Below are 12,447 nucleotides of genomic sequence, written 5' to 3'. Positions count from 1 at the left end.
TTAATTATTCCTTTTGATTCAGAACTTTTTATTTTGACATACCTGGGTCTGGAGTGTAAGTGAATGGCTGAACATCATGAGATCTTCCAGCATTGGTCACTACGTATATTCCCACTGATACTGGCAAAGTTATATGTTGGTCATGATATGGGGGAACCTTCACAATAAGATGATTCTAATTGAAAGAAAATTACAAGAGTCAGAAAAGAAGTAATGTTTAAATTAAAATTTTGAAATAAAATATTATAATTAAGTACATTTCCTGTTAGTTGTAAAGTTTAAAAATTCTGACTAGGGGAAAAAATGTAGTATTTAAAAGCTCAGGTTCACGGGCATCAGGACATTAATCTTAAAACTGCTTTTAAGGTAAAATACCAATGTTTTACAATGGCTTACAAGGTCCCTGCCCTGTCAACTTTATCTCATTCCCCTTCTCCTCCAGCTTGTTACATTCCAGTCACACTGCCCTTCTTACACTAACACAGTAAATTCATTCTTTTAACACACTAAATTCATTTTTACCTCAGAGCCTTTACAACTTTCTGTTCTCTCTCACTGGAAAACTCTTCCTTTACCTCTTCAAATGGCTAGTTCCTTACCCATTTTCAGGTCTCATTCCAATGTCATCTCCTCAGAGAAGCCCTCTCTGACCATCCTATTTAAAGTAGCACCCCTCTCCAATCTGACCACATAATCTTGTTTATTTCTAAAATAGCACTTATCACCACCTGAAATTACTGTGATTATCTGCTTGTTTTTTGTCCCTCTCCAACCACAAGAATGTAACCTCCATGAGAACCTAGGATGTTCTGTTCTTCATTCTATCTCCATGGTTAAGCACCTCACACAAAATATACTCAAATATATTTGTCGAAAAAAAGAATGAATATATATTCAGGAAAAAAATATGTCCACCATGCATAATGTCAGTTACCATATGTTTTGTAAACCTTAACAGTGAGATGTATCAATACTTCGCAATGCAGTTCACTGCTTCCTAACCACTTTAATTCTCATTTAAAGTCAGTAGGGTTCAGCTTACCCAAACCTCAGGAGATTAAAGTCATTTTTTTGTATGTGAAAATAGTGGTAGAAGCATCCTTTTAAGAGAAAGGAAGAGTTCCATAAATGCTTCAGCAGCACTTATTCTTCTTAGAAGACACAATGAACCACATTTGACTTGTTCTCTTCTTCCCTAGTATGTTATAGTATTGGGAAGGAATATCAAGGGGTAGTGATTATCCTTTTTATACTGAGTATGTGATATGCAGGAGGCCAATGGTGATAGCTGAGGATGAAGTGAATGTGATGACATTTTTTACTTAGTTAGACTATGGTAGTTGGTTGACTCAGTTGAATAGAACATGTGACAAATGAGGCCAAGATTTTGATTTCTGAGCACTTAATTTGTTTCTAAGCCATCTTAAAACACTCTCTGAAATAGTCACATTATACATTTAAAAATAGCTTCTTATTTATGGCATTAATAGAATGCTTCCTGAGTCCAGTTAGCCATCTCAAAAAAAATCACACTTCGAGACACTGCCAGAAGCAGAGAGGAGCAGACACATTTCAGGAGACCACCTAATCTCCTGAATTCCAGCAAAGCAGAGTAAGTGCCAGCTCTCTTGCTCCTGGATTAGGCCCTGAGGCTGCAGAGGAAACTCAGAATAAAAATGGAGAAAGTGACATTTCAGGCTGAAATTACTAGACACCTCCAGGAAGTAGAGAAGGTAAAAGAAACCCAGGGAGAAGAACTGCCCTCAGACCAGTGTGTTAAACCTTGGAGCAACCATGAGATTAGGAGTTTCCTACAAGAATGGGAACTCCTTGAAGATGAAGAGTTAAAGAAGAATTATCACACAGCATCAAGAATAATTGCCAGGCATCTCAAGCAAACGGGCATAAATAAGAGCAGGAGAAAATGTCTCCAGATGCTAATAAACATGCAGGACTTATATTGGACCGTTCATGAAGCCAACCAGAGACCAAGGAGTGAACCCTTGCCATGTCCTTATGGAGAGGCCCTTCACAGGATCCTAGAACACAGAGGGGAGAACAAGGACTTCTCAGAAGTGGCTGATGTCCCACCACCCGAGTACCAGCCCCCTGCGTGTGCCATCCCTGATTGCTTTCAGGAGCTGCTGTGGGCTCCCCCACATATGATCTACATAGAGGATCCTCAGGTACCCAGATGGGAGCCCTGGAACATGTACCTTCCACAGTCAAGTCCATGCCTGTTTCCTGCATTTCTCCCCCTGGCCCCCAGCAACAGTGGTCAACTCTCTCTGACACTGAGTCAGATTGAGAACTTACAGTTGGAACCTGGATCCCAGTTTGATTCGAAGGACAGACAATGGACTAGCACAATTCTATACACTCATGACTTCTTTTTTCCTAGCCCAATGTAATGAGGGGAAAAAATGTGAAAATAAATGACTGTGACCCTCAAAAAAAAAAAATCACACTTCTAATTCAGGTGGAAAAACATATATAAATGTGTGTACATCCACAGGTATTAGGGGCCAAAAATCTGAATGCACATACTCAACTGCACATGAGGCCATCAAAAAATGTACCTGCAGTGATCCAACTTCTAAGAAACAGAATCTTAAAATCTTGCCCACCTGCCTTTGTTTAAACACTGCAACTACATCACAAAGCAGTCCTACCTACAGTTAAGGAGATGGTTGAATGGATGGACTTGTGAAGTATCTTCCCAATCTTAAAATTACATATTTGGCAAACTCAATAACTGAAATTATTCTTCTGAATAAAAACTTGTTTCTTGGTAATTAGTAACAGAATTAGTATCTAAAAGTCAGATGCATATTTTATTTAAACAAACCTTTTACTCCACTTGCTTTGGAGAGCATATTTAAGCAAATCTAATTTGAAACCTTTTATTTATTTATTTTTTTAATTTATTTTATTTTATTTTATTTATTCTATTTTTTGGCTGCATTGGGTCTTCGTTGCTGTGCGTGGACTTTTCTCTGGTTGTGCAGAGCAGGGGCCACTCTTTGTTGCAGTGTGCGGGCTTCTCATTGCAGTGGCTTCTCTTGCTGTGGAGCACGGGCTCTAGGTACGTGGGCTTCAGTAGTTGTGGCACATGGGCTCAGTAGTTGTGGCTCGTGGGCTCTAGAGTGCAGGCTCAGCAGTTGTGGTGCACGGGCTTAGTGGCTCTGTGGCATGTGGGATCTTCCTGGACCAGGGCTCAAACCCGTGTCCCCTGCATTGGCAGGCAGATTCTTAACCACTGTGCCACCAGGGAAGCCCCCGAAACCTTTTAAAAGCCAAATGAACCTATTTTCATACTAATTCTTCTTACTTCCTCAATCTGAATCCAGAAATTCTACAAGTGATTTGAATTAAAAACTAAGTAAATTGTAGGTAGTGATAGTAAGCTTTTTAAAAATACTACTCTCAAAAATTAAGAGCAATTAACTACCACTGAGCTAGGAGTACAATAGAGACAAAACATACAAAGGATTGGGAGACCTGTGGAGCAGGCAGAATGTTCTCTGAGGTAAAAAGAGAAGAATATTTGAAATTTAATTTCTTCATCTTTAAAAAATATTTATTTATTTATTTATTTTGCTGCACCGTGTTTTAGTTGCAACACGCGGGATCTTTTAGTTGTGGCATTCGAACTCTTAGTTGCAGCATGCATGTAGGATCTATAATACTTCCCTGACCAGGGACTGAACCAGGTCCCCTGCATTGGGAGTGCGGAGTCTTAGCCACTGGACCACCAGGAAGTCCCTGAATTTTAATTTCTTAGAAAAATCTGCTTGGATTCAAAGTAACGACTTTCTTTTTTCCAGCAGATAATCTTTTTCCGAGCTTATAAGCTCTGAAGTGGGAATGGTCTGATCAACAAGTTTTACAAGAAATCATAAAATGCCAGAGTTAGAAGGAACCTCAAATAATCTAGTAAAAGAGTTTATCTTATAGATTAGAAAACTGGGGCAAAAGAGAGACTTGTCTTACACAGGTAACACAGATTGTTAGTCACAAAGCAGGTACTAGAATTTCAGTTAAGACTAGTCTAGCAGACATTATCTGATGGTAAATGTGACAAAGGAATGGCTGCTGAGTCCTACTATCTCTTCTTGACAGCATGTAGTAGCATAGGCTAGAGGAGAACATTCTGCATAGCATTTGTCTAGGTATACAGGAAGCTCCACCTTACATGATACTATGTAGTGAAGAATTAATTTAACTCAAAGTGAGGTCTAGTCTTTTCCCTTGGCTACTGGGAGGTGATCTCTAGGCCCCTAGAATGTCCTGTCTGACAGAAGTATCTTTGTTTGTTTAGGGGCTTTGGCCACTGAAAAGTCTAACAATGTAATTTATGAAGACAGCTTTGAAACATGTCATATCATTTCCAACCTCTGGGGGAACTGGAGACTAAAGGTTAGCTGCACGGGCAGTATGTGATCCAACACAAATAAAAACTCTGAATACCAATAGCTTGGATGAGCTTCCTAATAGGCAGTACTCTGTATGTACTGCCTATGTTGTCACACATCAATGTGCTGAGAGGGTAAGGAATCCGTGAGGACAGGAAGCTTCACCTTCAGGACACTCCCAGACCTTACTTTATGTGTCTCTCCCTTTGGCTGGCTCTGATTTGTGTTCTTTTGCTTCTCTGTTCTTTATGAACTGTACTTATACATACCAGTCTTCTGCATATGCCTTATATCTGATTTACTCATAAGTTTGTCTTTCTCTTTTGTTAGTTTCAACTTCTATGAGGTTGGTCTTATCTGCTCTACATACTAATTCTTAAGTCAGTCCTTTATCCTTGTTTTCAAACTTTTTTCCTTGTTATTTGGAAAACAATATATAGCAAGGTCCTACAAATATAGACTCTTTAAGTGTAACAAGTAGCGCTTCTGAATGCAAAAAGGTAACTAACAAGTATAAAACACCTGGCACATAGCAGGTACTCAATAAATGTTTCCCTTTGATTTAACTAAATAGTACAGTTAAGATAATCCAAATCCTCAGAGCAAATAAATATTAGGAAAGAAATGTTTCATTCATTAACAATGGTAATTTGCTAACGCTCTTAACTTTTTCAAATAGAGAACTGTCATTTCTAGCATCAGTGGAATAAAACTATTTCAGTTAAAGAAACCCAAGAAAGAAACTTTAAATGATTTACATCAACCCCATATAAAGAAGAAATTTGTTAATGCAGGAAAATTTTGGAGCAAAACTCAATTTCTCAGAGAGTAAACAATCAAACTATAAAAAGTTTAAATTATACCTGATGAAATAATTCCATGTCGATTTCAGCTTCCGACTTCCAAGAGTTTTCATCTGATTGAAATAAAAACAGTGACTTACTAAAATTGTGAAAAATTTTTTACTTTGTAGCTACAACTATATCTTTATAACAAAGTGAAACACGCAACAATTTCTAAGGCAGTATTGTGCCTACTTACCAGAAACATTTTCTTGGAAAATAACTTTAGTTCCTTTCAGAAAGTTCTTGCCGATTAAAAATACTTCTTCCTCTCCTTTCACTGAACAGCTATGTAAGCTCTTCTTTAAGATTTCTGGCACTCCTGCTGGCTGAGCTGTAGATATATATAAGCATTCCATAAAAAGAACCACCAACACTTACTTCTTATCTAAAATCAACTCTCAATTATCCAGTTCTATAAGTTGTCTTTGTTGACCCCTGAATTTGACTTCTTTTATTCTGCATATTAAATTTTACCATAACAGAAAGCAAAGAAAAAACAGAAAAGTCTGTATTAATTTTTAATAACTATTGTAAGATTTTATAGGGATGGATTAATGTCTGTGATGACATTTTAATTTATTAGCTGTCATCTGTTTTCTCATTACATGAACAAAAAAAGGTGTAAAATATGAATTTGGTCATGTTTTTGTCTTAATATTTTTAAAAAATTCAATTTAGAAACAAATCTATCTCACAATCCTAACCTTAAAAATGTCAGCTATGCTATGCCATTACAAGACTTCTGAGGCAATGTGAGCCTATGGGTGGTATTGAGGGCATCTTTAAGGATCTAGACCCAGGACTCAGGCTCTAAACCAGAAGAACACCTGAAAACAGACTGAATGCAATTCAGAGTAATTCTTTCTACCAGGGTATCTCCTTGAACTAGGATACCCTGAGGTTAAAGATAAAATGCACTTGTTTTTCAATTACAAAGACTAACTAACCACTAGTACAATTAACAAATAGGTTGACTAGTACTGAGCAGGAGCCAGATCTAAGAAATTGTAACTGGCCTACCAACTTCCTCATGTCATGATTTCCTTAAGAAAATTTAATATGTACTGCTTAGTAAAACAGGTTCCAAAGTAAGTGTATCTGGGAATTACTGAGTTAAGCAAAGCTAAATGAACAATAGGATTTCTCCAAGCATTTCACATTCTGATGTACACTGTAAATATCCAAGAAGTGGGTATAGTACACAGTCCCCCCAACATATTTGACTCCAGAAACATTCTTCCATATTGACGCCTAAGGACTAGTTTTCCACCAGAATACTCTCTGGGATACTGGTTAATGCAAATACATACCTTTTAGGTACTCAAAAACCTGCTTCCTTAAGATTAAGCACTTTGAAATAGAATACACTATTTGTTGTTTTAGTACACCCTAACAACATATATACTGCAAAGGTAAACCTTAACATGGCTGTATAACTTATCAACTTCTAAATTAATGAGATAGTCTATTAAACTTTAGGAAAAGTTTAAGTTTTTTTCTCATTAAATACTTACATATTTAATACTTAATTTTATCTTTACAAGAAAGTAATATGGGAAATTATCCTTGTCAAAATATTTACTGCCCCTCTTTCCCTAGGCCTGCCGTTCCTTGTGGGAAGGCTCTTGCTCCACTCAACGTCATTCTTGCTCCACTCATGTAAGGACTGGCCATGTGACTTGTTCGTATAACGAAATGTGAACTGAAGTAATTAATGTGCCACTTCCAGGCTTTAAGAGCCCCACGTGGTTCTACCATCTTCCTCCACTACAAAAATGGCAATATCCCAGAAAGGGGCAGCTTCTAAAGCCTGGTTCCCAGAGTGAAGAAAATGGAGCTGCTTCCAAACTACACCCAATATTATCATAAAATGAGGAAGAAGTAAAACTTTGTTGTGTAAGCCACTTAGATTTTTTTGGTTGGTTGTTACCGTAGCACCATTTAGCCTCACTTGTTAATACAAACAAGTATCTTATCCTAATTCAATATCTGAATGGCAAATAATATTTTCAGCAATGTCTGAGTTTAAAAGAAATTGTGATTGAATAAACATATACACTGTCTGGAACCCACAGGGTTAATGTATGAACAGAATGGAAACAGTTACTGGTCGTACACTGGTAATTACATATCCTTTTAGAGAATTAAGTGAACTTAATTAAGTGAATTTATAACTTTTTGGAGTAACACTGGAACTAGATACTTGTTTTTATACAACATTCAAGAAAAATATGATAGATATTATTTTGATTAGAAAACAATAAGAGGTGCAAAATTATATGCACATATTGTATTAACAAAATGAATGGAAAGTCTATAACCTTTCCCCCCAACTTTCAAAATACTATATGGAAATTCCACTTCACTCATGATTATCAAAACTTTTTTCCTACCTCATTTTTTCCTTTTATGTATTAAAGGCTTAAGATGGCCAAATGAGGCCCCTCTGAAGGTACAATGTGTATTTATCTTTTATATATTTGTATTTACATTACACAAAGAACTAGTCTGTTCAAGATAATTTAACTTCTAACTTTTGACCTTAAAAGGTCTTTTCTATTAAAAAGTTTAATGGTTACCTAACAGGACATACTCCATACTAAACAGAACTGAAATCAGGATTATTTACGCATTAACTGTTTTATTTTTATCTTTAAGTAATTAGTAAGCTGACTCTTGAAAGTGATCACATTGCTTTAAAAAACTGTAACAAAAAAAGCAGGCACCTTTCTGGTATTATAAAAAACAATGTGCTTTTAGATGCTGTTCAAATAGTGGCCTCAAAAATAAAGCTGAGGGACTTCCCTGGTGGTGCAGTAGTTAAGAATCCGCCTGCCAACGCAGGGGACATGGGTTTGAGCCCTGGTCCAGGAAGGTCCCACATGCCGTGGAGCAACTAAGCCCGTTCGTCACAACTACTGAGCCTGCGCTCTAGAGCCTGCGAGCCACAACTACTGAGCCCTCATGCCACACCTACTGAAGCCCGCATGCCTAGAGCAGCCCCTGCTCGCCACAACTAGAGAAAGCCCTCGCGCAGCAACAAAGACCCAACACAGCCAAAAATAAAAAAAAATAAAAAGCTGAAAAAAATTAATGAACATCTGAATACTGAAAAATAACAAAGCAAATATTTCAACCTGTCAAAAGAATTAGTAAGGCTTTTTAATGTCTGTAAAGAGAAGAAAAGTTTACTCAATGATATTATCCCTTCTCTAAAGTTGTGGAAGAGCTAGAAATAAGGAAAGTAGGAACTCGTTAAATTCAGTAAGATTTAATACAATAAGCATTAGTAAGACAAAATCTAAAATACATTATATTGAAGAAAGCTATGATTAATTTTGCCACATTAAAAAAATTATTATAGAAGGGTGGATTCTAAAAAAGTATGAAAATTGATATTCTTAATTTGATCTAGTATATATGTATTGTCTGGAGACATCTAAAGGTGTGAAGAATATAAAAGGGGATGATTCTTCTATCCCCTTAACAACAAACAAAAAGACAATGGATCCAATGGCCACTGTTAAACCAACAAGTAGAAGCAGGACTGTTTTTCTAAGGTCACAAGGCACAACATGAATTCTGGCATTAGGCCTTCTTTCCATTGAATGTCTCTAGATGGAAGATCAAGTATCTGTTTCCTCTCCTCCCTTCCACCTCTAGAACCTTTTGGCCCCTCTTCCTTTTCTACCTCCCTCTCATCTTCCTGTTTCCTTCTACCTCCCATTCCAATTCTAACCCTTCTTACTAACCTATTTCCTTTTTACCTCTCATTCTACCCCAACTGCTCAAACCTGCCAAAAAGGTTATATTCACGGAAATAAACACAAACCATAAACCCATAATGGAACATAGAGTGGCTATGGTCATGCTCAAAGTATTAGATCATATAAAAGAAGAACTGCACATGCCCCACTAAAATTGAAACTCCATCCTAATAATATTCAAGTTGAGACATATTGTGATTTATAGTAAATTAGCACCTAAATTAGAAAAGCTTTATAACTCAATAAACCATCTACAGATTATTTATTCTGTCCCTATCTGAACATAATAGAATGGACATGGAATCTAGAAACTTTAAAAGCAGCATATTTATAACTGAACATTATCCAGAAATAGCCCAAGGAAATACTAGTATCAAAACAAATTTTTCATAATAATGAAAAATAGAGAAATCCAAATGAGCTCTCTTTACTTTAATTTTATTTTTTAAAAAATTTTTGGCTGCATTGGGTCTTTGTTGCCACGCGTGGGCTTTCTCTAGTTGCGGTGAGCGGGGGCTACTCTTTGTCGCGGTGCGCGGGCTTCTCATTGCAGTGGCTTCTCTTGTTGCGCAGCACGGGCTCTAGGCGCGTGGCCTCGGTAGTTGTGGCACGTGGGCTCAGTAGTTGTGGCGCACAGGCTTAGTAGCTCCGTGGCATGTGGGATCTTCCCAGACCAGGGCTCGGATTCTCAACCACTGTGCCACCAGGGAAGCCCCAAATGAGCTCTCTTGAGATCAGAAAGATATTTACTACTTTCTTTTTAAAATTAGGGTGTTTGCCAAGCTAACGTAGGGGTATAGTCACTTCTGAGATGAATTAGAAAGGAAGGGAAAAATAAGATTTACCAAGGGTGAATAATTTGACAAAACTAAGCTACAATTAAATAACAAAGGCTTTGTAGGTATCCTGGAGGTACCAAGGTCATAATACCCATAACGACCCAACAGGAAGTTCAAGTGAATGGAACTCAGTCTCTTCTGCTCTTTTGAATTCAGAAGCAAGGCCAAAGAAAATAATAGTTAATGAAAATCTTCTTAAGGGATGTACAAAGGAAAAAGTTTTCCTATTTATTACTTGTAATAATACTCATTACAGGGAAACCAGACTATATCTTGAAGCACATACAACATGACTGAATTTAAATACACACACATGGACTTCCCTGGTGGTGCAGTGGTTGAGAATCCGCCTGCCAATGCAGGGGACATGGATTCAATCCCTGGTCCGGAAAGATCCCACATGCCGCGGAGCAACTAAGCCCGTGCGCCACAACTACTGAGCCTCTGCTCTACAGCCCGCGAGCCACAACTACTGAGCCTGCACTCTAGAGCCCACGAGCCACAACTACTGAGGCCACATGCCACAACTACTGAAGCCCGTGCGCCTAGAGTCCGTGCTCCACAACAAGAGAAGCCACCGCAATGAGAAGCCCGGGCACTGCAACAAAGAGTGGCCCCCGCTCTGCGCAACCAGAGAAGAGCCCATGCACAGCAACAAAGACCCAACACAGCCAAAAAAAAAAAATTACACACACACATCATTTACTTTCTATGCCAAGGTTAGCAAAGTAAGAATTTCATTTCCCACTATACTATAATACTTTAATTTGTAATCAGAACTCCAACTGCTATATATTTACAAAGTTCTGCTTACCTTATTGTTTCTTACATTCTAATACAAAACACTTAGAATCACAGCGATTTATCACACTATGAAGATGCTGTGAAAATCCTGTGCCTTTGCAATTTACTTCAGGCAAACTGTTCAAATTACTTTTTTTTTTTTAATTAATTTATTTATTTTTGGCTGTGTTGGGTCCTCGTTTTCGCGCGAGGGCTTTCTCTAGTTGCGGCAAGCGGGGGTCACACTTCTCATCGCGGTGCGCAGGCCTCTCACTGTCGCGGCCTCTCTTGTTGCGGAGCATAGGTTCCAGACGCGCAGGCTCAGTAGTTGTGGCTCACAGGCCCAGCCGCTCCGCGGCGTGTGGGATCCTCCCAGACCAGGGCTCGAACCCGTGTCCCCTGCATTGGCAGGCAGATTCTCAACCACTGCACCACCAAGGAAGCCCCAAATTACTTTTTAAATCAGTATAGGATAAGAGGAAACTACAAAATGCTACATTCCTTTTGAATTTTATTAGAAATTACCCACCTTTAATTTAACCTAGAAAATTTAACTATAGCTTTGAAAATGTTTCAAATTTTTCGTGATCACAAGCTGGAGTATGAAAAACAACTGATATTTAGAGATATCAAAAGATTAACAGAAAAGGGAAAAAATTCCATATATTTAATATCTCCATATTTTCTTACTTACTACATAAAATCGGAGAAGAGGGTGTTTGCAGTGTCAAAGTGGAGCCATCTTTCCTTGTGATATTAACTCGAAAAACCAATCTGGCACGAGTGCTTTTTTTCTTGGAACCAGCAATTCCTATTCTGGCTTCAACATCAGCATTCCTCAATTTCAATATCCCTACGCAGTCCACCCTAATACAGAAAAAATATATTAACTGATATTTTCTGTTGTATAAATAGCACAATATTCTTAATCAAACAAGTTTTCTTTTTAAAAATAATTTGCTTCCTTGTTAATTTTTGAGTATGTAATATAATTATATGGTTCCAAATTCAAAAAACAGAGAAGGGTAAGTTCTGAATATTCATAACTTCTCATCTTGTCAACTTTTCATTTATAATAATAATGGAAAAAATAGTACAGAATTAAAATCACTATTTCAAAATCTGAACATAAGTAATGGTTTAAAAGAGGTATTTTTGCTTTAAAAAATTAAATTTATCCTCTTTCTTTTTGCACCTAATTCAGATATTAAAATAAAGAAATGGATTTTACTTGAAAAAAATTAGTAACTGTCTCCCCCCAAAATGTTAACGCTGCACAGCCATTAAAACATATGTTATAAATAATATTTAATGTTATGGGAAAATGCTCATGATAAGTGAAGAGCAGGTTACAAAGCAGTGAGTAGAGTATCATCGCAATTTCATCAGAAAAAAGGATGGAAAAAATAAATGTCAAAACAGTAATTAGTTCTATTAAGTTGGAAGTTGGCGTTTGAGGGGTATGTTTTTAGCTTTTTATTACTGCTCAATTTTATTGAGATTTTTATTAATCTGTATTTTCAACTTATAAGGAATAATTACTATTTTTATAATCAGTAACTCCCTATCTTCCACCATATACATTTATTTTTACAATTTCAAAAGTTAAAAATAAATAATCTTCACTAAATATGTTTCAAAATTTCCCTTTTCCAACTATACTCTTACTAACTTATTCAAATGGTTTTCCAAACAAAACAAAACAAAACAAAACAAACCTGAAAACCAAGTAGAGAAAAGTCTTTAGCTATCCAATACGGATAATTACAAAACAGGTCTATCCCATATCAATATTTGC

At 37.1% G+C, this 12,447-nt stretch overlaps 1 protein-coding gene across 11 annotated transcripts in view; it reads right to left on the bottom strand.

The window, feature by feature from the left end:
* Positions 1-12,447, bottom strand: part of NFAT5 (nuclear factor of activated T cells 5) — a gene marked incomplete at its 5' end in the record, with an annotated part of 220,110 nt that overhangs the window by 25,374 nt on the left and 182,289 nt on the right. For all 11 annotated transcript variants that reach the window (XM_082436144.1, XM_082436147.1, XM_082436148.1 and 8 more), the window contains 4 exons: positions 43-175; positions 5,279-5,331; positions 5,457-5,591; positions 11,344-11,516. In XM_082436144.1, coding sequence (XP_082292270.1) covers positions 43-175; positions 5,279-5,331; positions 5,457-5,591; positions 11,344-11,516 — 494 coding nt within the window. The remainder of the gene's footprint in view (positions 1-42; positions 176-5,278; positions 5,332-5,456; positions 5,592-11,343; positions 11,517-12,447) is intronic.

Source organism: Balaenoptera physalus (assembly GCF_965194825.1).
Source record: "Balaenoptera physalus genome assembly, chromosome: 19".
Lineage (NCBI taxonomy): Eukaryota > Metazoa > Chordata > Mammalia > Artiodactyla > Balaenopteridae > Balaenoptera > Balaenoptera physalus.
The sequence above is the reverse complement of the archived record's forward strand: the minus strand, read 5'-3'. Positions and strand labels throughout refer to the sequence as shown.